Raw genomic sequence first — 23,551 nt, 5'->3', positions numbered from 1 at the left:
CTCTCTCTCTCACACACACTGATTGGAGCTGCTGACAGCGACATGCAGAGGACATCTGTCCAAAATTTGACACCCGCCAGCCTCGCTTTGCGGCCACAGCCTGAGCCGCCGAGCGTGAGAGGTCACGCGTACCATAATGCTCCTCGATTTGGATCCTGTTTCCATCACCATTTGCTGGCCTGTCATTTAATAATGCCGGTGGGTGATTATCTTAGGCACAGTCTCAACCTTTTTTCGACTAAGGCAGAAAAATGTCACTGCGCACACACAGATAAACATTCTAGACAGTGGCAGGGGATTTCTATTTTTATTTTCAAATAAATGTGTTGACCAGTGTGGGGTAGGCTCGGCAGAGTTCACCACAGGGGCCGCCAATAATGTTTTATTTTTCCTCTCAGATTGCCCCCACCAAAAACACTCCACAATTCTTTTTCTTTTTTTTTTTAAGAAAAATAGCATTGAGTAGTCACGTTTCATTCCCATGCATTAAACAGAAAATGGCGCTATTCTGTTTGATATAGACAAATGTGTAAGTTCAGAGATCGTCACTCTCTCCGTCAAAGGGGATGGCGTCCAGGTCCATGTGGATGTGCGTGTTGTCGTCACTGCACACCCAGCCGATGGGCGTGCGGTTGAACGAGGGTCGCAAGCGGATGTCGGCCTGTAGGAAGGTCAGCGGCTCAAGTTCATCGAGGTCGGCGCCGAGGTCGGGCAGCTTGAACGGCATCAACTTGTAGCGCTTTTCCGCGCCGTCAAAGGGCAGCGCAGTCCTGTCGCGAAAAGAACTTCTTTATTATGATACTATTATATACGGTATTTATTTCACATAAAGGACAAAGATGTGTTCAGATTTCCATTTGAGGGAGCAAAAAAGTTAAGTCTAAGTCTAATTAATCAATGAGCAGTTTTGTCCCAATACTTTTGTCCACCTCCTGTCCTTTAAATGTCATTGTACGCCTGCTGCGATTCCTAATGCCACAGCGTGGTTCTCACCCGCATCCACCATTAAGAGCCTTAGGAGAAGATCAAGGGATCACATTAGGTTTGAGTTAATCACGTCTGGGCCGTACTTGTTGTCTCGGTGGGAAACCTCATTACAGGTGTGTTTGCGCTGCACCGACAAAAAAGCTTTTCTCTCTGTCGTCTTAGCAACGCGTACAAATTGGCGGCAATGTAAACAATGACTAGTTATTTTGGGATGTACCTGTTAAAGCTCTTGTACTGAGGAAACTGGAGCCTGCCAGGTCCAGGCATACTGGCTCTCATGGTTTCCATCAGTTCCTGATTGCCCTTCATGGCTCGTTCCCATGGCGACACATAGGTGCGAACATACTCCCTCCTCCTCCTCTCCTTCTCGGATTCCTTGGCCTCATCTTCAGGAACCGCTGAGGACGAGCGATAAGACAAATGGACTGAGAAAAAAATATGTTTTCTCAAAGCTTATCGAAAAAAAACGATTTATTGGTCAGTCCATGAAAAGCAGTCCATGTAGCCTCACCATCTTGCTTTGGCATCTCAGGCTTTGGCGGGACAGGGGGAGGTGACATCAGAAGGTTCTGCAGGTTCTGCTGGAATACAGAAAAGAACATTTAGTCCCAGCCTGCCAACAACTGGATGCTTTTCTCCCACCATGTTCTCGTTGGTCGTGATGAACTTGTCGACCCGCTGCTGCCTTTTGCGGAACATCTTGGAGCCCTTGTTAGTAAGCAGCGAGAGCTCCTCCAGCATCACGTCTTTCGGAGTCTTGATCTTGGTGCCCAGGTTCAGCTCGGAAGCCTCGGGGTCAGACTCGTCATCTGACATTCAGCAGAGAAACACAACCAATCTCTTTATCATCACGTAAGATGGCGCCAAAGGAACACTTTTATTGTCTTGGCCTGAGCACAAAACTAGGATGACATAATTTTAGAAGCCATTTTTCGCTGTAAATTCATCTGCCTTGTTCTGACTGAATTATGACAAAAACCTGTCGAATGACGTTAGGGGATGTGGAGTTGTGATACCGGGGGGAACACTAAGAATCAGTAGGTCAAAGTAATCAGAAGGTTGGGGAGGGGATGTCATGGTTTGGTTTTCATGCTTGGACAGTGGGAAATCCTGAACCACGCCGCCACTCTCTCTCTCTCCAAGGGATATGATGGATTTTTCCGCTTCCTACAAAACGGGGAGTTGGCATTGCAATGCTGCGGAGAGCCGTTCGCCGGGGGGCTCGTAAATCAGACCTGTGCAAGTGGGTGTCTATTGAGTGTGTGTGTGTGTCTGTGTGTGTGTGAGGTGAGAGAGAGAATAATTGAGGCTGCTGAGCAAAGTGAACTCTCCCATGGGGATATTGATTTGAGCGTTAATTCAGAAGAATGTGAAAGCGGAGCTTGACTGCTGACTGTGAGGAAAATGGACAGACGGGTGGAGGTAGGGGGTTTTGTTTAGGGGGTTTCAGAGAGACGGACAGGATGGAGGCGGTGGGGGGGGGGGTGAAAGGCCTTGCAGTGACAAGAGATGATGGATGGATGAGTGGGCATTAGCTGGAGCAAAATACGAGGATAAAGCGGGATAAGCCGCCGCATGAGCGAAAACACACAAGTGTCGTGTTGGCGCAGATGTGATGACAATGAGAAGACGTAAAGAAACAGCAGATCACAACCAAAGTACGTATTTGATGTTAGATACATTACATGCCACCAAAACAAAACAAAATGACACAAAAAATATATTACAGAAAGATATTTACCATTCTGGCTGATGTTGGTCAAGTCCGTGATAATCTTATTGGCCTTCTTCCTCTTGTTGGAGGAGGCTGCAATTGTCAGCGACATGGCTGAGGAAGCACACAAAAAAAGACAAGAGTTGACTTGAAAGTCTTTAAGCGTGTTGTTTTGCCTGCGTGCACTCATTCATCCTCTTCTTAAAGCTAGACTCATTTGGAGACAAGCATTTAAAGCAATTAGAGAGACACAGGGAAGTAAATAGTGGGCTTGACTCTTTTGGAAGGCCATTTGTCACCAGCAACAAGGAGACGTAAAACAACACTAAGAATATCAGCAATTATTATTGGTTAAATGTTGACTTGCGTTTTTGCGATTGGGGCTGGAGGTAAATCAAGGGAGAGGGGGTGTCATGACAGAATTAGCAACGTGGTGCTAGTGAAATGTGATCCAATTAAGACTGGAATGTGGCTACAGCGTTAATAAATATAACAGCAGATTGTTGATGATAATGTTACACAACTTGTTGCCAACTCCGCCATGATTATGTCGCGGGTAGGGTTGTCGGTCGAAAGCAATTACGTACGTACGACTGGAGGTGAGTCCCTGTTAGCGGTAGAAGGGGTCTCGTCCACAGGGAGACCGCTTAATGTAATTGCGTTTCATCCTCTGTAATTGAAGCCATTTCCCAAGCCTGCGATTCAGCTACTTGTTCGTGTGCGTTAAGACGAACACACCATAATGACCGCTTTTTTTTGCTTTTCAGTAATATTCTGCTTTGAGCGAGGTGCGAGGAGTGAGGAGAGGTCTTGTTACCACATAACCCTTCCACCGCACTTAACACCCGCCCACCCAGATACCTGTTTTAGCTCTGAGATAATTCTTGGAAGGGGACAGCTGGGGTGGCATAAAGTCAGCCATGGAAACGTATATTTTCACTGGTATGAGTACACTCCAATCTCTAAAAGTTCTACTATTGGCCTACGTTTGGTGTCTTTTGAAACATACCTGAGCATCGGTCATTTCCTTATTCCCGAATACATAAACCGCATATGAGACGAAATTGGTCGCGGTGGGGTTGTCTCTTTCAAGGCCTTGCCAAAATTTGCTGACCACACAAATCAAATGCATCTGACTGTAAACAAGTCCTTGAACTTAAACTGGCTCTTGAATTATTCAACAGCTCCAATTGCATCAGTGCCAGATCAGCGCTCAAGGCCTCTGTCGCCCACACATACAAACACGTACGTCTTACCTAAGAACTTTGATGTAAAACACGGGAAGTCTCAAGTCCCGTGAGGTTTTCCCCACTTCCAGGTTGACTGGATTGTTCGAGTCTTGCGCTGCCACTGGACAGAGTGAAACCTTATCGGAAGGGTCGCTCTTTAGCTGTGGACATGTGTCCTGTGGATGGTGTGAAAGAGGGGTGGGGTCACCCAGGGTGGTGGGTGTGTTGTTTCAAGTTCAGAAGCAGGTTACTGATGACCAATGGTCTCACTCAAGGAAACGCCAATGGAAGCCTGTCGTCAGATTTGACTTGATCAAAATGATCACGTGTGCTATATATTAAAAAAAAATCTACTGGCACTTCTAGAAAGTTCCAAAAGTTCTACTGCTCAAGACGCAAATGACAAATTGCACGTACGATATCCCTTTAATATTTATTTAAACAAATCAATGACATGAAAACAGTTGCGTGAGGACAGAGGCAAGCGTCTGGACAAGATGAGCCCCCTCACCCCTTTGTTCTCAACCACGGCGCGAAAAAGCCATCAGAATTAAGAGTTTAACACCGTGCCAAATAGCCGCAGATTAACGGCTCCAAAAATAGGTGAAATGGCCGATTGTGCGCAAGGCAGTGAGCCGTGATTTAATAGGGAAGAGCGTAGCGCTTAAAAAAAAAAAAAAAAGTGGTTCAAGAAGCCAGCCGGTCCCTTGACATGTTTAATTTCAGCCCATTTTGGTGCCAACCATGCGGTGGCAAAAACTAGGAGCCAAACTTAGCCCCAAAGTCACCTGATCCCAGTCAAGGGTCAAAGGTTGCATCCCCTTTTTTTTTTCACTGGTCTGCTTGGCTTTCACAACTTTGAGACCATCCAGTAAAATGTAGGCCAGCTACGTTTTAACTTCTTTTATAACACTCCAAGGCGAATTTCATCTTTTAGTGGGGGAATCATCAAACGTGCTCTCACCCGATGATGAAAACTCACAGCTTTCATAACTGCCATCCATTCGTCTAGCAAATCCAGGTTCTCCATTCACAGCATAGGTTTTCTATTGATTTTTGCGACTCATGTTTTGGTGTGAATTGGACACCCTTGTGTATGATAAAAATATTTTCTCTCTTCTGTGATTGGCCCCAATAAACAGTGAGTCCAAGCTTCTGTGCCAAAGGCGGCAATCAGTTTGTTGTGTCTAAACATATAGCAGTGAGCTTGAACAATCTTACACTGCCCCCGTGTGGTGGTGATCGGAAAAAACCCTCAAGGCCCCCAAATTAATAGGCATTAAAGTACAGTACAATTAAAACTGTGCTGTCAAATTAAGTTTGCGCCTATTACGTGAGAAATAAATAAAGAGATGAAGAGGATTGATGACAGATCCGGTGTAAAAGGGGCCGATGACGTAGGTAACAGGAAAAAAAAAAGAGTGACAGCTGAGGTGAGTCATGTCTATTTTTATTTAGCCGCCTTGTCTCGGTGGACAAGAAACAAAAAAGACACATTGTCCGCCTCTTGTTCCACATAGGTGCAATTAGCGCTTTTTGTGTGACATTTATGGAAAACACTACAGAAGACAGAGGTGGGAGTAAGTCACGTTCAGTCGTTTTCATACATTTTAGCCAGGATAGTCCCAGTTTCAAAACTTGGTGACTCACCTTTAACAGAAACCAAAGCTATCATATCAATACTTCATAACATTAGAAAGAAAATAACATAGCATGTGTTTGGATAATTACAAGCAATGTGCAAAAGGTATGACTACTTGGTGCTTCTACTTTGAATGTTGCTACAACATGAAGTTCATTAGACTTCATTGGATCTTATCGTATTTCATCCACCTTCTGATCCTCAACTAAAATTCTCCTGAAATAAACTCAAAATCTCCTTCCCACATCCTCCACACTTTATTCAACATCTTTACATTGACTTTCAAATCTGCTCATCTTTTAATCTCATCTCTGGTACATTTGCAAAACCACCATGTTGTCTTTAAATTTCAACAAACGGCATCAAGATGCCAAAGTGTGCCAGAAAGAAAGTGGATCATATTTTCTACCTTGTTGCCAGTCAAAATTGCTTCTTAGATCAAACACGTCTCCACAGAACAACTGTTACCAAACTCAAAACATGTGGACTCCATTTTAAAATAAAATGGTTTATATTCAATCCAGACTAGAATGTGTGAGCTCAGTGCGCGGTGGAGCCGGGGCGCCACACGCAAGGCTGTAGGCCCAGGTTGGAAGTGCTGAATCTGGGTCTGGGAACCCTGGTGTACTGGCTGCCAGTAGATGTCTGCCGGGTCGTGCCAGGGGGTCCAAGAGGGCTCAGATCTGGGGCGCTTTTAAACTGCCTGTCAGCTTGCTGGGGATAGGAGAACATGGGGGACTGGACTGCATTTGGAGGTGATGCAAAGGTGGGGAGCTGAGGGAGGGGAGCTGTGGGGGCAGGGGGAGGTGGAGGGGACAGAGGCCCTGGGGACCACTGAGATTGGTAGGTGGTGGGAGGCGTTTGAGTTTGACAGGGGATTTGGGGTGGCGGGGAGGCGACGTCGGAACACCACAGTGGTTCTCCGAGAGTCGTGGCTGATCGAGGTACGATCACCTTCAGGGCAGGGCTGGTGGCCTTCGGAGGGGGTGTGGAGAAGCGTTTCACCTCATACACTCGTGCCGTTTTCTGAGGACCACCACTCTGCTGCTGACTGGCAGACACATCCGGTGGACCCCCGTAGGTAAACAGAGACGAGTTAAGCTGGTAGGGCTGGTGATTCATGACATCCACCTGCTTTTTGGTGCCTTTCTTCCCTTTGGATCCAGCTGGTCCTGACTTTGTCACCTCCACCTTCTTTTGGGCTTTGAGAGGGCACGAGGGTGACAGAAGAGGATTGTAGCTGATGGGAGGAGGGGCACGGATGTTGGAAGAGTACTTCCAGGTGGCTGGGAGTGACGGTGTGGGTGAAGGCTCCCTGGTCTGGGAAGGAGAGACCGGGGCAGCGGAGGGACTCCGTTCAACAACATAGCGGTCCATCCGATTCTGTCGGCGGGCAAACAGTTGAGCCCCTTTCCCTCCCAGTTGAGGTGTCTGAGGGGTGGTCGGTTTTGGAGCCACAGGGGGCGGTCTGGGTCTCCGCTGAGCCTGCATAAAGTTGCAAGCCTCTGCCCCCAGCCGCATCCAGTCCTCCTCAGGTCCGGACTCGTGGCCGGCCTCACCACCTGTTACAACAGCTGACTCCACGCCCGCTGTTCTCACAAAGCGGTCATCCATGTTTTGCACCATGGACATCAAGGCAGGGTTGGGAGACACTTCTTTGCTTCGAATGGCACTGAACATTGGCTTGTTGTTGCTGCGACCGCGGGCGTTATGCAGGATGCCAGTGCGAGCAGCTGGCACCGAGATGCGCTGCTCGCGAGTAGCCAGTGAATCAGAGGCTGAGATTTGAGGGGTTGATCCTGTATTCTTGGCAGCTGGGATGCAGGGATGGGCCGCTGAGGAAAGTTGAGTGGGGGGAACCGTGGACACTTGAACCGGGGAAGTTGGAGACAGTGCAGAGGTGGGAGGCGTTTGAAAGGAAGGAGGGGAGTGAAATGGCTGCGTAGGGGAGAAGGGTTGAGCAGCGTGGATTGGGGAATCATGAGGAGTGACGAGGCCAGATGGACACATAGACGAAGGAGGGGAGAGGGCCGAGGGTGCAACGCCATTGTTGCGAGGCGGGATATAGAGTGAAGCGCTGGACACCGCTCTCCTCCCATCCACTGCTGGGTAGTGAGTAGGCGTGATGGTCACCATGGAGACGGCTGCTGCCGGTTTGGGCTGTGGAGGGCGGAACATCACAGAGGTCACGGACGAGCCGGGCGTCGCCGGACCGGAGGTGAAGGGGCGAGCCGTCCGATTGAGACCAGCGGGACTTAATTGGTGGTCAAGGTTTGGACTTGGACTGAGATTGACATGTGTGCCGTTTTGAATAAGCGGGGGTGTCAAAGGGGGGCTTAATGTAACACTGGCCCGGCTTATGGCAACTGGACCCCCATTAACAAGAGGTACGTTTGGAGCTGAAGACATAGCCGTGTCCGGTTGCTTCATGGTCTCCAGGTCGAACACCTCCAAGCTTGGAATTTGACTGACAGGTGCCACAAAGGTCAAGTTATCGAACCCCGGGCTGTGATTGACAGTGGCAGACGGGCAGGCGGCACTTCTCCTGTCCAGCAGGTCTAAATATCCGCTATCCCACGTGGGGTCAAACGAGGCTGAGAAACCCTCCTCGTCCACTTCGGAGCTCTGGATGGAGCTCCCGCCTTCCTCTTCCGTCTCCCCTTCCGTGCTCTCACCCCCTTGGTCGTCCTCAGCCTTGCCAAAGCAGGTCAGCGTGTACTTCTTGGCTCTTTGCCGCCGCTTCTTGAACATAAGCACCCCCTTGGAGTTTGGATTGGGCGCATCAGTCAGCAGCGAGGCAATAGAGCGGCATTTGGTGCGAGCTTCTTTAACCTGCTTCTCCACCAAACTCTCCCCACGCTGCAGCTCTGTGTAAGAACAAAGTAAAAGGTCAGGACAGGCAAAAGTAGTTACAAAAGTCACAAGTACTATTGTGGTAGCACTGTTATTGTATTGCAGTATTGGTGGCTGGTATCGGAAGCTGCCCCCAGTCCCCGATACCTTAAAATAAAGTCGTATCGGCCTGATACCGATACCTGGTATTAGTACACGCCCATCCCTAATCCGGCTTCCTGGTTCTGAACGGTGACAGGGAAGCTTAGCGGTGACAGACAGCCATATGTATTTAGGATTTACAAAAAAGAATTCCTGCTGCTCTCCAACGATGAGCCACACAGTCCAGGATGGTTAGATCACAGACTCCATTCTGTTTTGTCCCCTGTGTACAGAATGTAACCCTGTTGAGTCCGACACTATTTAAAACTATGATAACATTTTGCTAGTTTCACGTGGATTACAAACAAAATAATACAATAGATAGTAATTTAAACACAAAAAAATTAAATATTGTCACTGCCCAATTAGTTTTTTGAATTTTTTTCCTCCTGATCTGAATTTTTACAAGGATGAAAACAGAAACACCAAATTGTATGGTTACTATTCTGAAAGAATTGGTCTTGAAATAATATGAATAGAAATTTACAAAACTATAAGAGAAAAATATTAGTCGCAAAATTAAATTTCTTTTTTATTGAACATAAATAATGTATATGTATTGTTTAAATCACAAAATTTAGAGCAACGTATATGCTTTTAATTGAACAGCAACAAAATTATGCATGGGCTGTTATTTAAACAATATGCTGGTTTAATTCTATTTTGGGATGTATCCCTAAAGCTCTAAATACAAATATTAAATAAAACCTGTGATAGCTTCTAAATCAAAATAATGCAACATGAAACTTTTGATTTCATAAATATTGATCGATCGTTTTTGGCTTACCTTTGTGTCGGCTTGTGTGTCCAAGTGCTGAATGAGATGTCGGGTCCCTCATTTTTCAAGACTAACTTTATGTGTGTGTATGTTTAACCTCCCCCGGGACCTCCTACAGCGCTCACACACATACACATTCACGCACTGTGCTACCCTGAGACACTTAGTGGCTGCTCCCTCTCTCGGTGTTAAAGACCTTTTGTTGTCTCCGTCCCGCCACCCAAAGCCACGAATGATGTCAAGCCACTATTCTTGTCTGCCTGACCAGCATTAAACACCTGTCACACACATAGAACCAGGAGACCCCCTCACCCGGAAATATTTAGGGAGCCATGTCATCATTGGGCATGCGTGCAAATGGGAATAATACAGTACGCCGGGAGAGGTGTGCCAAAATGTTTTGCATGGTTAACTCAAATATGTGAGCCATAATTTGGATTTTAAAAGGCCTCGTTTGTTTCATTGCTTAATTTAAATACTAGTCACTTACTATCAAAGACAGGCTGTCTCCCACTGCTGAATGTGTAATGTGTAACACGAGAAACGGCGTGTCCCTGAACGCCTCGCGCGATATTTTACCCCTACTTACGTCATATATATTCGGCGTTTTATGACACATGAAGTCACATCTATCAACTATCACAACATGACTGCCTAAGATGAGGTTTATCCCACTCATTGTAAACCTAAACATCCCAAATGTAAACAAGATGATACATATTTATGATCATGGAGAGTATGTGCATTCATATGGCATCGGGGTGTGGTTCTATAAATATATTTATGTAAATAAGGCTTAGCATAGTACTACAAAATCACTCAGGCCTGGAATAGACCTTGACGTCATGCGGTAACTGCAGTGAATGGCCACTGGAGGGCAGTCAGGAAACATTTGTTGTTTTGTCACTGCTCGTCTGAAAAAAAACAGTTGATTGAGTTGGCATTTTATTTACTCACTGGCTTGCCGAGCTTTGTCCATGTAGGTAGCGGTGAGCTCCTCGCTCACGGGCCCCTGCTGGGGTCCCACCATGGGTACCAGCTGACTCCCAGACCCCAGCATCAGGGCCTCCTTGGCCCGCTTGGGAGACACCAAAGGTGGGCAGGCGGCGAGACCCACGGAGGCCCCCGCGTCCTGGAAACCGCTGTCTCCTTCGCCCTCAGTCTCCGCCAGGGCCCGCTCCGGAGTTGGGGTGAGTGAGTGCGGGGTGACGCTAGAGGTTGGGGTGGTCCACCCCAGCTGCGGGGGCTGGTAGATGAAGTCCTTATGTGGGACACCGTGCCACTGGCCCTGCATTGGTCCCCCAGCTTCGTTAGCACTCTCATAGCTTAAAGGTCAAAAGGGCAAATCAGGAATGGAAATGCAATTAATCCTCCAAAATAATGTTCTCACAAAGCGGGAAATGTTAAAAAGCTTGAATGCTGTGCACCATTTTAATAAGCATGATTTTATCGGAATATATTTTTTGAATTGACTTTGACTGTGATCCTACTGTCCTTTCTTCCTTACCCACTCATCTCAGATGTCTCCTCTTCTTCCCCGCGGTTGTCGTAACGGGCGGGTGAGCGGGCGTGAGGAGATGTGCGGCGCTGGCGGCGGTGCGCTTGCAAGCGCGTGTCGGCATCGCTATCCGTCTCTCCGTAGTAGGCCTCGCTGTCCGGCGGCGAGGTCACACCGCTGGGTTCGATGGAGGAACTCACAGAGAGAAGCGGAGGTGAGCAGCAAGCCGGGTACGATGCGGACCTTTTGACCCTCAGGTGCAGCGTAGCATTCTGGGTATCGATGAGGATCATGGCCTGGGCGTGGCTGAGGTCAGCGCACGGGTGGTCGCCGATGGCAACCAGCTCGTCGTGCTCCTTCAACCCCGCCCTGCATGCTTTGCTGCGACGGCGTACCTGCAAGAACAACTGCATCTCGAATGTTTGCAATTTTACACCCACACTCACAATCTATTGGCACGCAGCACATGTGAGCATAATGGACAGCTGCATCATCCGTAAAGCCCAGAGAGGGGCATGCCTGTCATTCAACCATATGTCGCCCGCATACCCAGAATAAAGCCTATTTGGGAGAAATCAAAAGGAAATGTAGAAAGTAACATGAGTAAAATACACGAACATGTATATGTGCTGTGCTGTGTGATGTGTGTGCATGATGTGTCTATCTTTGTGTGTGTGAACAGGAGGCCTTTTTCCATGACTGGCTTCCAACTCCTCTTAAAGAGGCTATTCTTATCCTGCAGCTCTGTGACCCATCATTCCCCGACCAGGCTTATCTGAGGTATGCCCACCCCCCCACACACACACACATCAACAGCTGGATGCACGCTTAGCGTCAGGGCGGGAGCAAGGTCACAATCCAAATGTCCTTATTGCAGAGAACCCAAAAGGCATTGAGATGATTCAACCTCATTTTCAGACTAGCATGGAATGCACGAAATCCAAAGCACGTTCACAATCTAAGGTCGAACAGCTACCACTGTACGTGGCTCAGTTTGAAACTAGAGTCCATAACCAACGTGTGCCACACACACTGTTTTGTGACCCACAAACGAATCACCACAGTGAGCATCACTATAATAAGATATTGAGTTGTGTTGAGTAGCACTTCATGATTAATTTTTCAGTCTCTTTGAGACATTGGTCCTAGTCGCATTAACAGTGTGTCTATACAGGGCGTCGGATTGAGGGCGGATGCTATTTTGATAAAATGGTAAATAAACACCCTTGGACCTAGAGAACATAGCCAGAGGATTAAAAATAAAGAGAACCAGTCATGTTTCTCGATCTTTCCTACTACTTATTATATTGTTCTCAATGCTGCAAAAAAACTCCCTCATTAAAACAACAAAGCTTGTAAGCAACTGAACAATCTGAAAAAAATAATTACTGATATGTTAATAGATCGGTTCCTTAGGGTCACCTGAGTTTTTGGAGATTCAAGCAATGAAAGACATTTTTTTTGCTGGCATTAATATTTCTTCTAAAAATTATTCTAAAAGAGCCTTCAAGCTATTTGTCACTCCCAGTTGAAATTTACTTGCAAATAATTAGTAGCGTACATCTAAAATGGATGCCTGTGCCATACCTTTGCCACCTGCAGAGGCTTCTGCTGCTCCCTTCCTCCCTGGAGCCTGAAGCCCCACGGGACGCCCCCAGAAAGGGAGACCACGCTCTCCTCCTCCACCATCCCTGCTCCAGGTCTTCTTGTGTGGGTGCGAGGGTCTTCGCTTGCTCACACTTTGCGAGGAACGACAGGCGTTGGGGCCTTGCTGACTTGCATCTGCTTCCACGGGAATGCGTCGTTGGAGGGTAAGCAGCGTGTGTGTGTCTGTCTGTCTGTGTGTCTATGCAAGTGTGTGTGCCTTCATCACACCCTTCTATTCAACACATGCCATGTCATTCTCTGAGGGGATGCTTGCTCGTACACCATCCAGAAATAACCCTCCCCGCCCACGCACACACACACTCATACTTTGTGGGGGGGCTCAGCAAGAGTGGGCCTGGGTATGGGTGGGTCTAAAATTTCTCTGGGTGTATTGTCTTTTGGGCTATCTTAGATGATGCCGTCAAACTGTTTTCTTGAATAGGACCATGAATATGTTGTCATTAATGCAGTTGACTTTATTTCACTCTCACAAAAGGAACATGGCTATTTGCGAAACGATAGGTTTGTTGGTCAGTAATAAAGGTAAAAATGTTTTCAGACAAATAAATGCGCAAAAAAAGTACCTGAAAAATTACTTAATTACAGTGAAAAAAACTGTTACTTTCCATACAGGTGCATAGAAGTTTTTTTTTTTATTAGTTAGTAAAACGGCTATTGTAAAAAAGCCATTTGTTTTTATTTTTTTACATTTATTTTAACACAAATATCTACATAAATAATGTTGATACTTCAATCACCTCTGAATGAGGTGAAATTGGGACCTGGAGGCGGAAGTGGCTCCGCGCAGTGCGGAAGTGGACGTGGCATACCGCTGCAGCAGTTCCGCTGAATGTCCGCTTCTCGTTCCAAGGGATTAGGGAGAGACAACCGGGGACGACATCCATTTTTCCTTTAGCTCCAGTTGCTAAACCGAGTCAACGGTTCACGACGAGCAAAGTGACGCCTTACTATTCACACATTGGAGGTAGGTTTTGATGTGAAAAAATGGTGTAACATGTGAGCGTGACATCCACGTCCGGCTTTTTTTTTTGCCTTGTTAGCTTGCTAATGCTAATTAGCATTGGCTAAAGTAGTTGCGGTGTAAGCAAATGGATGTCACTTGGGTTTAGCTAGCATGCTAACGTGCTAGCTCCGGTGGTGGTGGTGCGCACAGCTGATTGCAACGCCGCTGTCATAAGCGACTTGGCCGAGTAGCACGAGTTAGCCGGTCACATCACTCTGGACTTTTGGTAAGTCAACAGTGCAGTACTTTGTACCCGTCGTCGCCAGTCAAACTAGACATATTATCTTGTGTATGTTGTGGCTACGGTTCTGTTAGGTTCGCCGGGCTAGCGAATTAGCCGTAATGCCGCAGTGAAGCAAGCACGCTGTTAGCCTCAATAGCATTCTCAATTGTTTTGTTTACCTCATCAGCCACTTCCCATCTTTCGTAATTACTTGTGTTTCTATTTTAACACGCCCTCAAAAGTCCCAACACTGTGTGTCTCGCTACAGGCCCCCACACGCTCCAAAATAACAACACGGCGATTGTGTTTCTTGCCGTAGTTGAATTATTTAAAACCCCGCTCATTTATCCCGTGTTGGTCTTGATAGATGATACCCTGGTGTAAAAGTTAGTTCTCCAGTTAAAGTGCCTAAATGTCCGCCATTGGAGCACATTTGTTTGCTGAGTGATTGACACTGAATAGATTGTAATGATTTTTTTGTGTCTGTTGTATGTATTAGGTTAAATAAAGTACTCTGAACCATTTGTTAGCACATCTTTCTCAGTGATGAGGTTCATGGTTTGATTCTTGTCTCCATCATACACAACACAACTATGGTTTTCTTTGACCTGGAAATGTGAGTGGCATTCAGTAGAGACTGTGTGTTCCAGTCTAAGCAAATAAAGGTGTTGTCAGGGAATGTATAAAAGTAGCATCTTATGCTAAGCTAGTTTGGAGATAGTTGACGTGTCTTATCATAGCTGCCATCTATTTAGCACTAAACAGTTGATGATGTTGTCTCGGTGTCATCCAGATTTAGGGATGAAGGAGAATGTAAACCAGCACACTCCCATGGCCTCTCCTTACGTCCAGCCTCAGCCTGGTTACGGGCAGCAGCCCGCCTTTGCACCCTTGGACGGCGGGTGCCCGCCACCCTACGCACCTTACAATGGCCCTATGTCAGCCTACCAGCCTGGAGTGCCACCGCAAGGTAAAACTCGGCACACGCCTGGCTAGGGCAATCTTACTAGGTCCTTATTTTACTGATGTTTAATTGTAGATGATGGCGCTTTCACACCAGTAACCTTGTTCTGCTGTCTGCTATCACACTAATCACAATCTGAGTTGCCTTCACTTGGCCTGATATTTTCACCCCATCATTCCTCCCACCATTACCAACCTTTTTTTCCCTCCTGTTGTTCGACTCTTGTATTTCAGGTTATTCATCTTTCACCACCTTCCCTTCTAAGGCTGTACCAGCCAACCCCATCTCAGAGCTGTCCTCTCCTCTTGACCTAGGTAACGCCCTTCTCTCACTCTTCTCACTCTGCCATCATCCAGTCCTCGCCTTACCTGCAGGCATAGTCATGCGCTCCACAAAATCAGACTTTAGGGACAGATGAGGATTTTGTTGTCGTTGTTGTTCTTTTAATCGCAAATGGAATTTCTACTCGTCTTCCAGGTCACGGCAGGGCTCCTCCCACTTCCGGGCCAGCGCCTGTATCGGCTCCTCAAGCGTACAATCAGTATGCCGGTCATCATCAGGGTGACATGCAGAACGGACCCCCGCCCTTGACACAGGCGCCCCCAAGGTACCGATTCTATTTTCTCATTCCAATAGTCATTGTGAAAAAAGGCACAGGAATTCTAATGCTTTGTGTTGTTTCCAGGCCAGTTGCATCCCAGTCGTACAACCAAGGAGCAGCCAATCTGACAGGGCCGCCCACTTCTTACCCCCAAAACTACGGACCCCCACCCACAATGCAACACTTCTCGAGTCAGATGAGCGGCTTGCAAATTAACTCCGGGCCGCCCAACGCCGCCGGGCCCGGATACGGTACAAACACTTATCTGTGCACCCAACAACATTGCCGCTTCAGTTATTTCAGTTTAAACTTCTTTGGTCAAAAATACGTAAAGAAGTCAAAGTATGATAAGGGTATTAAATCATTACTTTTGAAACTCTGCTCATTTGAATATTGCCTTTGTCGATTGACACCCCCTGGCATGTGTGTCTCCTCAGCGTCACCTCACAGCTCCCAGCCTCCCGTCAGTCGGTCCTTCTCAGCCGCGCCTCCGCCCACCTACACGCAAGCTCCGCCCCCTGCGTCCTCCGCTCCCACCCAGGGGCCACCTGCTGTGTCTCAGCAGTACTACGGAGGCCCCCCTCCGCCTTCCCATTCATTTTTGCCTCCTACTTCTCAACAGCAATTCACCTCCCCTGCTCCTCCTCCACCTAGCAATCAGCCATCCTTTGCTCCTCCTCCCGCGTACTCGGCTCCCCCACCGGCTCAGGCTCCCTCCCCGTCCGTGTCGCAGCCTCAGCAGTCCTTCGCCCCCACCCAGCCACCCACCTCCTCTCAGTATCCTCCGACGTCAGCCCCCTCCGGCCAGTACCCAGGCCCCTTGCCGCCTCAGCAGCAACCCCCGTTCCCCTCAGGTCCCCTTCCCCCCAGACCTCAGATGCCCCCCTCGTCCATGTCTCAGAGCAACCACTTACCTCCAGGACCACAGGGCCCGCTAGGTCCTCCTGGACCGCTGCAGCCGCAGCAGATGCCCCCACCCCAACCTGGCATGCCAGGAGGGTACCCTCCCCAACAGAATGGTGAGCAGACTGAGTGCAGTTCACCTCTCTACTGTTCATGTGTGTTTATCTGCTCTCTATTTTTCTCCCATCAGGTGCATTTGGTCAGGCAAGAGGGCCTCAGCCCGGTTTCATGGGACCTTATCCTGGCCAACCCAATTACGGCGCTCCGGGACCGGCGCCTGGCTCTGCCCCACCTGCACAGAAAAGACTGGACCCGGATGCCATTCCTAGCCCAGTAAGAAGCCACAATACACATTCTCCACCCAAGCTCTCTCGCCACTGTATTATTTCTCTCTACTTGCGCATGATGGGCAATAGCCACTTCTACTGACCAATTTCTGTCTGAATAACAATTCTTGCAACATCTCGCTACGTTTTCACACTGCTGCTCCTTTTTTGTGTCTTTCAATCTGTGGTGTTGATTAACTGTTGTCCTGTTTTGCACAACCTTGCCGGACAAACTTTTTTGAATGTAAAGCAAGCGTCTGACATGCCGGCCGTGCAGAAATCAAGACATAGAATAGACCCAGACGCGATTCCCAGCCCAGTAAGTGTCCACGTGTGGCTCTTTCCCTTGCCCTCGTGCTGGCTTTCCAAACGCATCCCCACCACCGCTTGACCTCGCACCTCCTGTCAGTGAAAAAGGACACTGCTTTTTGTGTGTGTGTGTGTTTGGGATCTCTTGGTTTTCACATGCTTTTATTTTTAGAGTCTTATCAGTGTTTGCCCACCCCTGCTCCCCTCACCTACATTCTCTCCATTTGCTGCATGTTAGTCTTTACTTGCATGCCTGTGGGATTTACCCTCTTTCTTGGGGATGGAATTTTGTTTTACGTCAACATTCTTAACTGTGTGTCCTTGCAAGGTCAATGACTGAGAGCAGAATTGTGTGGATGATTGTGTGCGTGCGTGTGATAGAGGGAGGTCATGTAAGGGAGGCTGCGTAAGACTTTGGATTTTTTATTGTAGCTAACTTAATTTTGACTTACTAAGTCAATGCGGCATGTTTGTTCAAAGTTGCAGTTGTATTTTTTTTTTTCTTCACAATCTTTGTGTCCACCCTGTAGATCCAAGTAATCGAGGATGACAAAGCCAAGAGCACAGAGCCATTCAGCACAGGCGTCAGGGGTCAAGCGCCGCCACTGGTCACCACCGACTTCCACGTCCAAGACCAAGGTGAGACCTCCAACATCCCCCGAGCTGGTCATCACTCAAAGATGCGATTGTGACGTTTGTGTGAATTTGTAGGGAACGCCAGCCCCAGGTTTATCCGCTGCACCGCGTACAACATGCCCTGCACGGCAGACATGGCCAAGCAGTCTCAGGTGCCGCTGGCCGCAGTCATCAAGCCCCTCGCCACTCTGCCGCCGGACGAGGTCAGGAGTGCAACTCAGATTTTTTTTGTGCATGTCAAAAAAGAGAACCGTACAAAGCATCTCACTACACAATTGTTTGTGTGATAGGTGCCTCCATACCTGGTGGACCATGGTGAAGGAGGTCCCATCCGCTGCAACCGCTGCAAGGCCTACATGTGCCCGTACATGCAATTCATCGAGGGAGGCCGTCGCTTCCAGTGCGGCTTTTGCACTTGTGTCACAGAAGGTGAGCGTGTGCGTGTTATGCTTTTAATACAAGTTGCTGATGTTCTTTGTGGCTATATGTGTGTGTGTGTGTGTGTGTGTCCAGTCCCTCCTCATTACTTCCAGCATCTGGACCACACTGGCAAGAGAGTGGACTTCTACGACAGACCGGAGCTTTCGCTGGGCAGCTACGAGTTCCTGGCCACCGTTGACTACTGTAAAGTGAGTTCTCCGCTCTTGCGACATCCTAACATACTCGACATGTCACTCACGTCGCTTTTTGGTTTTAGAACAACAAAGTTCCTCAGCCCCCGGCCTTCATCTTCCTCATTGATGTGTCCTACAACGCCGTCAAGAGCGGCATGGTCAAGATTGTCTGCCAAGAACTCAAGACGCTTCTGGACCAGCTGCCCAGGTCAGTGCTCATGGAAGAAAACCTCCTGTTAACCATTTGACTATATTTATAGAGTGCATTGAAACTCATACATTCCAGGCACAAAACCCTTTCAGCATCTAAATTTGTAGATCAGAGAAGAAAATTGTTTCAGCAATTACCTATTTGGCAGCGGTTTGCTCTCAATGTCATTGTTTTGTTCTCCAGAGAGAACCCAGACTTGGACTCGGCAGTGCGAGTCGGTTTCGTGACCTACAACAAGGTGTTGCACTTCTACAATGTCAAGTCCAGCCTGGCCCAGCCTCAGATGCTGGTGGTGTCGGATGTGTCAGAAATGTTCGTGCCACTGCTGGACGGCTTCCTCGTTAACGTTGGGGAGAGCCGGCAGGTCATTGAGAGGTGGGCAAAAAGAACAAATGTTTTGTAATGACTTTTAAATGTATCATGTGACATAATGTCTTTCATCTTCTGCAGTTTGCTGGATCACATCCCGGAAATGTTTGCAGACACTCGAGAGACTGAGACCGTCTTTGGACCTGTTATACAGGCCGGACTGGAGGCGCTCAAGGTAATTTTTGTTTGTCCGGGTTTCGGTGGTTCTGTGCCGTGACGGGTGTAATACTTCATGATGTTCCTCAGGCGGCAGACTGCTCTGGGAAGCTGTTTGTGTTCCACACCTCGTTGCCCATTGCCGAGGCCCCCGGCAAACTCAAGAACAGAGAAGACAAGAAGCTGATTGGCAGTGACAAGGAAAAGGTAAGAAGTTCAATATTTCCCTGACATATTATATAAATGTGTGTGGCCCTCCCCATCTCCAAATACTTCTGAAATCTGACTTGATATGTGACGTTTGGTGTCTTGTCCAGTCTTTGTTTCAGCCTCAGGTGGGCTTCTACAACACACTGGCAAAAGAGTGCGTGGCACAGGGCTGCTGCGTGGACCTCTTCCTCTTCCCCAACCAGTACGTGGACGTGGCGACACTCGCCGTGGTTCCCGTCTCCACCGGAGGCTCAGTCTACAAGTACACCTACTTCCAGGTTGGACATTCTTCAGGCTACACCCTGAAAAGTTTTCTTCAGGTCTTGTAAGCTTTCATTTATTATTTCTATCTTTCCAGGCTCAGTCGGACCAGGAGAGATTCCTAAACGACCTTCGACGAGACGTTCAGAAGCCGATGGGCTTTGATGCTGTCATGAGGGTTCGAACCAGCACAGGTGAGTCACTATTTACATTTGTTATTTGGGGGGGGATGAGGCTTGAGCCCTTTCATGAATAACAACAATCTCTGAGTAATGGACACCCCCACTAAAACATTTAGTAATTGCCTACAAATGCCACAAGATGGCAGGAAAACTTGGCGTTCAGACATGGCTACGGACTGATGAAAAGAAGTTCCTTTGCTCACTTCAACATAGTTATTTAACATCATGATGCCACAATATAGCGGCAAAGACAAGGCTTGAGCACAAAAACATTAAATTATTTGTCAAATACAGAATTGATTCCAAATTTTTATTTACTTTTATTTTTGCAAATACATTGCGATTGACTCATTTGTTTTCCTCATTTCTTGTTTTCCTTAGGAATTCGAGCAACTGACTTCTTGGGCTCGTTCTACATGAGCAACACCACCGACGTCGAGCTCGCCGGGCTCGACTGCGACAAGGCAGTCACGGTGGAGTTCAAGCACGACGATAAGCTCAGTGAGGAGACCGGGGCGCTCATGCAGGCGAGTTGTAATTCTTCCCGGGAAGCTACTCATTGTTTCTTTCATTCTCAACTTGTTGCTTGTGCCCCCTGCAGTGTGCCGTGTTGTACACCAACTGCGGCGGCCAAAGGCGCCTACGTGTCCACAACATGGCTGTCAACTGCTGCTCCCAACTGTCCGACCTTTACCGCAATTGTGAGACGGACACCATCATCAACTTTCTCTCTAAATACGGTGAGGACCCGCACTCTCGCTTGAACTTTTTTGAGCTCATTTTTTGCAGTTGTCACATATCGCGTTTGTCTTTTATCACAGCTTTCCGCGGCATCCTTAACAATCCCACGAAGGCGGTGAGGGACACTCTGGTCAACCAGTGTGCCCAGATCCTGGCCTGCTATCGCAAGAACTGTGCCAGTCCCTCGTCGGCCGGTCAGGTACGAGTCTAAAATGTCCACTGTAAGATATTGTTAAAAATCCCTAGTCCCTTTGAAGGAATGCTATAAATTTAAACTGTTATAATTGAGTCCCCTCATGGAATGCATAAATCTGTCTAGCTTCTTCACCAAAGTTTGGAATAATTTTTTTTCTCCAGTTGATCCTCCCCGAGTGCATGAAACTGCTGCCCGTCTACCTTAACTGCGTGCTGAAGAGCGACCTGCTGCTGCCCGCCGCCGACGTGTCGCTGGATGACAGGGCCTACTTACGACAGCTCATCAGCTGCATGGACGTGTCCGAGACGCACGTGTTTTTCTACCCACGCCTGCTGCCGCTGGTATGTAATTTGAAAGAAAAGAAAGAATTAGCAATGTGGAAATCTCTAAGAGTGGTTACTTTTTCCATAGATGAAGCTGGAGAGCGGCTCGTTGCCAGTGGCGGTGCGGGCGTCTGAGGAGAGGCTGTCCAAAGGGGGCGTATACCTGTTGGAGACGGGCCTGCACCTCTTCCTGTGGGTGGGGGCCAACGCGCAGCAAGAGCTGCTGCTCAACATCTTTGGAACATCTAATTTTGGCCAGATCGACGCGTCAATGGTGAGACAATGCTGGTTGTGTTTTCATTTTGAATGTTTCTCTTCTACAGCATGGTATCTTGAACCAGATGTGTGTTACCTGGAGAAACGATTTTTTTAAATTTTTTAAATGTTTCAGACGTGTCTACCTGTCTTGGATAATCCTTTCTCGCTAAGACTCAGAGAGATGATTGACTCCTTCAGAGCACAGCGGTCACGATACATGAAGGTATACCTCTAGATTTAGAACCCAAGTATGGGGCACTCACCATTTTTATGATTATTCATCTGAAGTCATGGCCATTTCCAGGGTGTCCCTCAAACATTTTAGAGATTTTGTCTGGGGTTTAACAAAAATGCAAAACTTAAATAACTGCCAGAATTTAATCAATTAATATGATGTATTTGTGCTGTTCCACCACACACACACTCTGCTGTCACAGCTGGTGGTAGTGAAGCAGGAGGACCGCTCTGAGCTCATCTTCCGACACTTCCTGATGGAGGACAAAAGCGCCAGTGGCGGCGCTTCCTACGTGGACTTCCTGTGTCACATGCACAAGGAAATCCGCCAGCTCCTCAGCTAGATTGGTCTACGCCGCCATCTTCTCCTTTCCTTCTATTCTGCCCCTTCTTCCCATGTCCTTTTTTTTTTTTTTTTTTACCTACCTAATGATCTCTTCATTGTCAGCGGAGCGCCACAGCTGGCACATTACATTGTGTGAGCGTATGAGGAAATTTGTGTGGGTGTGAGATAATCTGGTGTTAATAGAGCTTCACTCTGCCTCAAATCGACTGCGAGGGAGGACGAAGAAGAGGGGGAGGAGGGAGGGTGATGTATGTATATACACACATACACACACACACACACACACACACAATGAAGAATAATGTATGCAACAGGACTGTATGTATTGACTAGCACTGACTAAAGGCTGTTTAAAGCACCCTCTCTCATATATGGCTTTTTATATAGAATCCAATCCCGTTCTATAGGAGGTCTCCGTGCTAGCAAGACACCAATGAAATCAAATAAATGCTGTAACCTGATCTCCGCCACTCCCCTTAATCATTTATCGCCTTAGAGCAATCCGCTAATGAAGTGTCTTCACCTTTACAGACTAATAGGAGTTTCTGATACAAAGGTAGTTAACAAGTTGTTCATTGACAACACTCGATTATTAGCATTCATTAAGTGTACCTAATGAAGTGTCCCCACTTTCTGTAGCTAGGGCTTGTTTATTAATGCGACGGGAAGCATCGGCTAATGGAAACACCTTTGCTCGTACGTAATTGTCCTCCGTTCTCACGCATTGGCCAACCGTGATCAATTAGTCACGCCACAACCACATTTTGTGTGTGTGACGCCCCCTTGTGTCTGATTGTCCTGACTGAGGTGTCCCACTTGACACATGGAGGAAACTGCAATAATTAACAAAAAATAAACAAACTAAGCATTTTATTTTTTGCAAAGCTCCAGGTTGGTAGATCCGATTAGTGGTGTCCCTAATAGTTCTCACTTCCTGTGGGGAAGCTGCAGGCCTTCTCGCGCCATAATTTCTATGTGGTGTGAGTAAAGCGGACGAATGGACCTGCACTGAGTAGTCTGTGTGTTTATATATATATATATACATAAATTTATATCAAATATATAATTTGTACAGAATTCATAGAGAAGAAGCCTTCTGATGGATTGTTTTGCCATCGTAAACAGAAAATGGCTTTTACTAATGAAAGGGGTTTAATGTCACGACTGATTTATTTTAGTGAGTGCGTGCATGCATGCGTGTGTCGGTCCTGGTGAAATTTCGCCTGAGGAACAGAGGGACCCTCTAACGAACCTACCAAAATTCAAGTCAAAATCACCTTGTGTTCCTTTGCAAACAAAAAGATGTACAAATGTGTTTGAAATCTTTTGTTCTCTGTTATTTTGATTGATCTTCACTGTATAATCTTGCTTGTTTTGTTCCCTTTTTTTTGTAGCCCCCGCCACCCCCGTTTCTCATTGCCTCTCGGGACTGCTAATAAAAATGATTGTTTCAAAAGTGAAATTCAACACACATCTTCCCAAGCTGGCTTCATTTTGAGAACTGTACATGGCAGCCACCGACCTAAAATGGATGCAGTACTGTAAGGCTGTAAAAAGAACCATGAGGTATACCCCCAAATCAATATAATCATAATCCTTATGAATCAGAACTATTTATGCTAAAATATGTCTTACTGTTATCAATATTTCTTGTCTGGTTTGAGAAAATATTCTAGCAATCAAATATATAGTAGATAAATACATAGACAAAAATAGAATAAGTCATAGCAATATGAAAATGTCAAAATTACAGATGTAAAAATAGTCGACAGAATATTTTTACCAATGAAATAGCTTGATTTTAAATGTTTTTAGAAATAAATTACAATTAGGTCAAAATAAATCAGCAATTTCCCCTAATTAGCCTATTTAAAAAAAATTAAGGCTTACATTATCACCCCCATTCCTTTGAGAAGCTATAAAAAAACATTTCAAAGTGCACGATGATACCGTCCTCTTAAATAATACAACTGGG

At 47.0% G+C, this 23,551-nt stretch overlaps 3 protein-coding genes across 7 annotated transcripts; 1 reads left to right on the top strand and 2 right to left on the bottom strand.

Annotated features, from left to right (window-relative positions):
• Positions 1-278: 278 nt before the first annotated feature.
• Positions 279-4,108, bottom strand: LOC119137950 (myozenin-1-like). 2 transcript variants are annotated; one of them, XM_037277521.1, is made up of 6 exons: positions 3,958-4,108; positions 2,729-2,815; positions 1,630-1,796; positions 1,499-1,568; positions 1,205-1,385; positions 279-770 (listed from the first exon to the last, which is right to left on the bottom strand). In XM_037277521.1, the coding sequence occupies exons 2-6, from the start codon at positions 2,811-2,813 to the stop codon at positions 536-538; spliced, it is 738 nt and encodes a 245-aa protein (XP_037133416.1). In that variant the 5' UTR covers positions 2,814-2,815; positions 3,958-4,108; the 3' UTR covers positions 279-535. The 2 variants fall into 2 exon arrangements, with proteins under 2 accessions (XP_037133416.1, XP_037133417.1); XM_037277522.1 differs by having other exon boundaries at positions 1,499-1,565.
• A 1,251-nt stretch (positions 4,109-5,359) lies between these two features.
• On the bottom strand, positions 5,360-12,721 carry LOC119137949 (synaptopodin 2-like protein). Its single transcript, XM_037277519.1, has 4 exons — positions 12,430-12,721; positions 10,852-11,237; positions 10,302-10,669; positions 5,360-8,439 (listed from the first exon to the last, which is right to left on the bottom strand). Exons 1-4 carry the CDS (start codon positions 12,529-12,531, stop codon positions 6,113-6,115), a joined length of 3,183 nt encoding a protein of 1,060 aa, XP_037133414.1. The 5' UTR covers positions 12,532-12,721; the 3' UTR covers positions 5,360-6,112.
• Positions 12,722-13,304: 583 nt separating this feature from the next.
• Positions 13,305-23,043, top strand: sec24c (SEC24 homolog C, COPII coat complex component). Of its 4 annotated transcripts, XM_037277713.1 has the most exons (25): positions 13,305-13,474; positions 14,530-14,706; positions 14,934-15,014; positions 15,178-15,307; positions 15,386-15,552; positions 15,739-16,320; positions 16,395-16,537; positions 16,781-16,849; positions 17,370-17,478; positions 17,551-17,678; positions 17,766-17,904; positions 17,989-18,104; positions 18,173-18,297; positions 18,484-18,675; positions 18,751-18,844; positions 18,916-19,032; positions 19,143-19,313; positions 19,394-19,490; positions 19,860-20,005; positions 20,080-20,218; positions 20,300-20,418; positions 20,577-20,756; positions 20,827-21,012; positions 21,130-21,219; positions 21,434-23,043. In XM_037277713.1, exons 2-25 carry the CDS (start codon positions 14,538-14,540, stop codon positions 21,572-21,574), a joined length of 3,630 nt encoding a protein of 1,209 aa, XP_037133608.1. In that variant the 5' UTR covers positions 13,305-13,474; positions 14,530-14,537; the 3' UTR covers positions 21,575-23,043. The 4 variants fall into 4 exon arrangements, with proteins under 4 accessions (XP_037133608.1, XP_037133610.1, XP_037133609.1 ...); XM_037277715.1 differs by lacking the exon at positions 14,934-15,014; XM_037277714.1 differs by lacking the exon at positions 16,781-16,849.
• The last annotated feature ends 508 nt before the right edge of the window (positions 23,044-23,551 follow it).

Source organism: Syngnathus acus, chromosome 19 (genome assembly GCF_901709675.1).
Source record: "Syngnathus acus chromosome 19, fSynAcu1.2, whole genome shotgun sequence".
NCBI lineage: Eukaryota > Metazoa > Chordata > Actinopteri > Syngnathiformes > Syngnathidae > Syngnathus > Syngnathus acus.
This window is presented reverse-complemented; position numbering and strand designations above follow the sequence as displayed.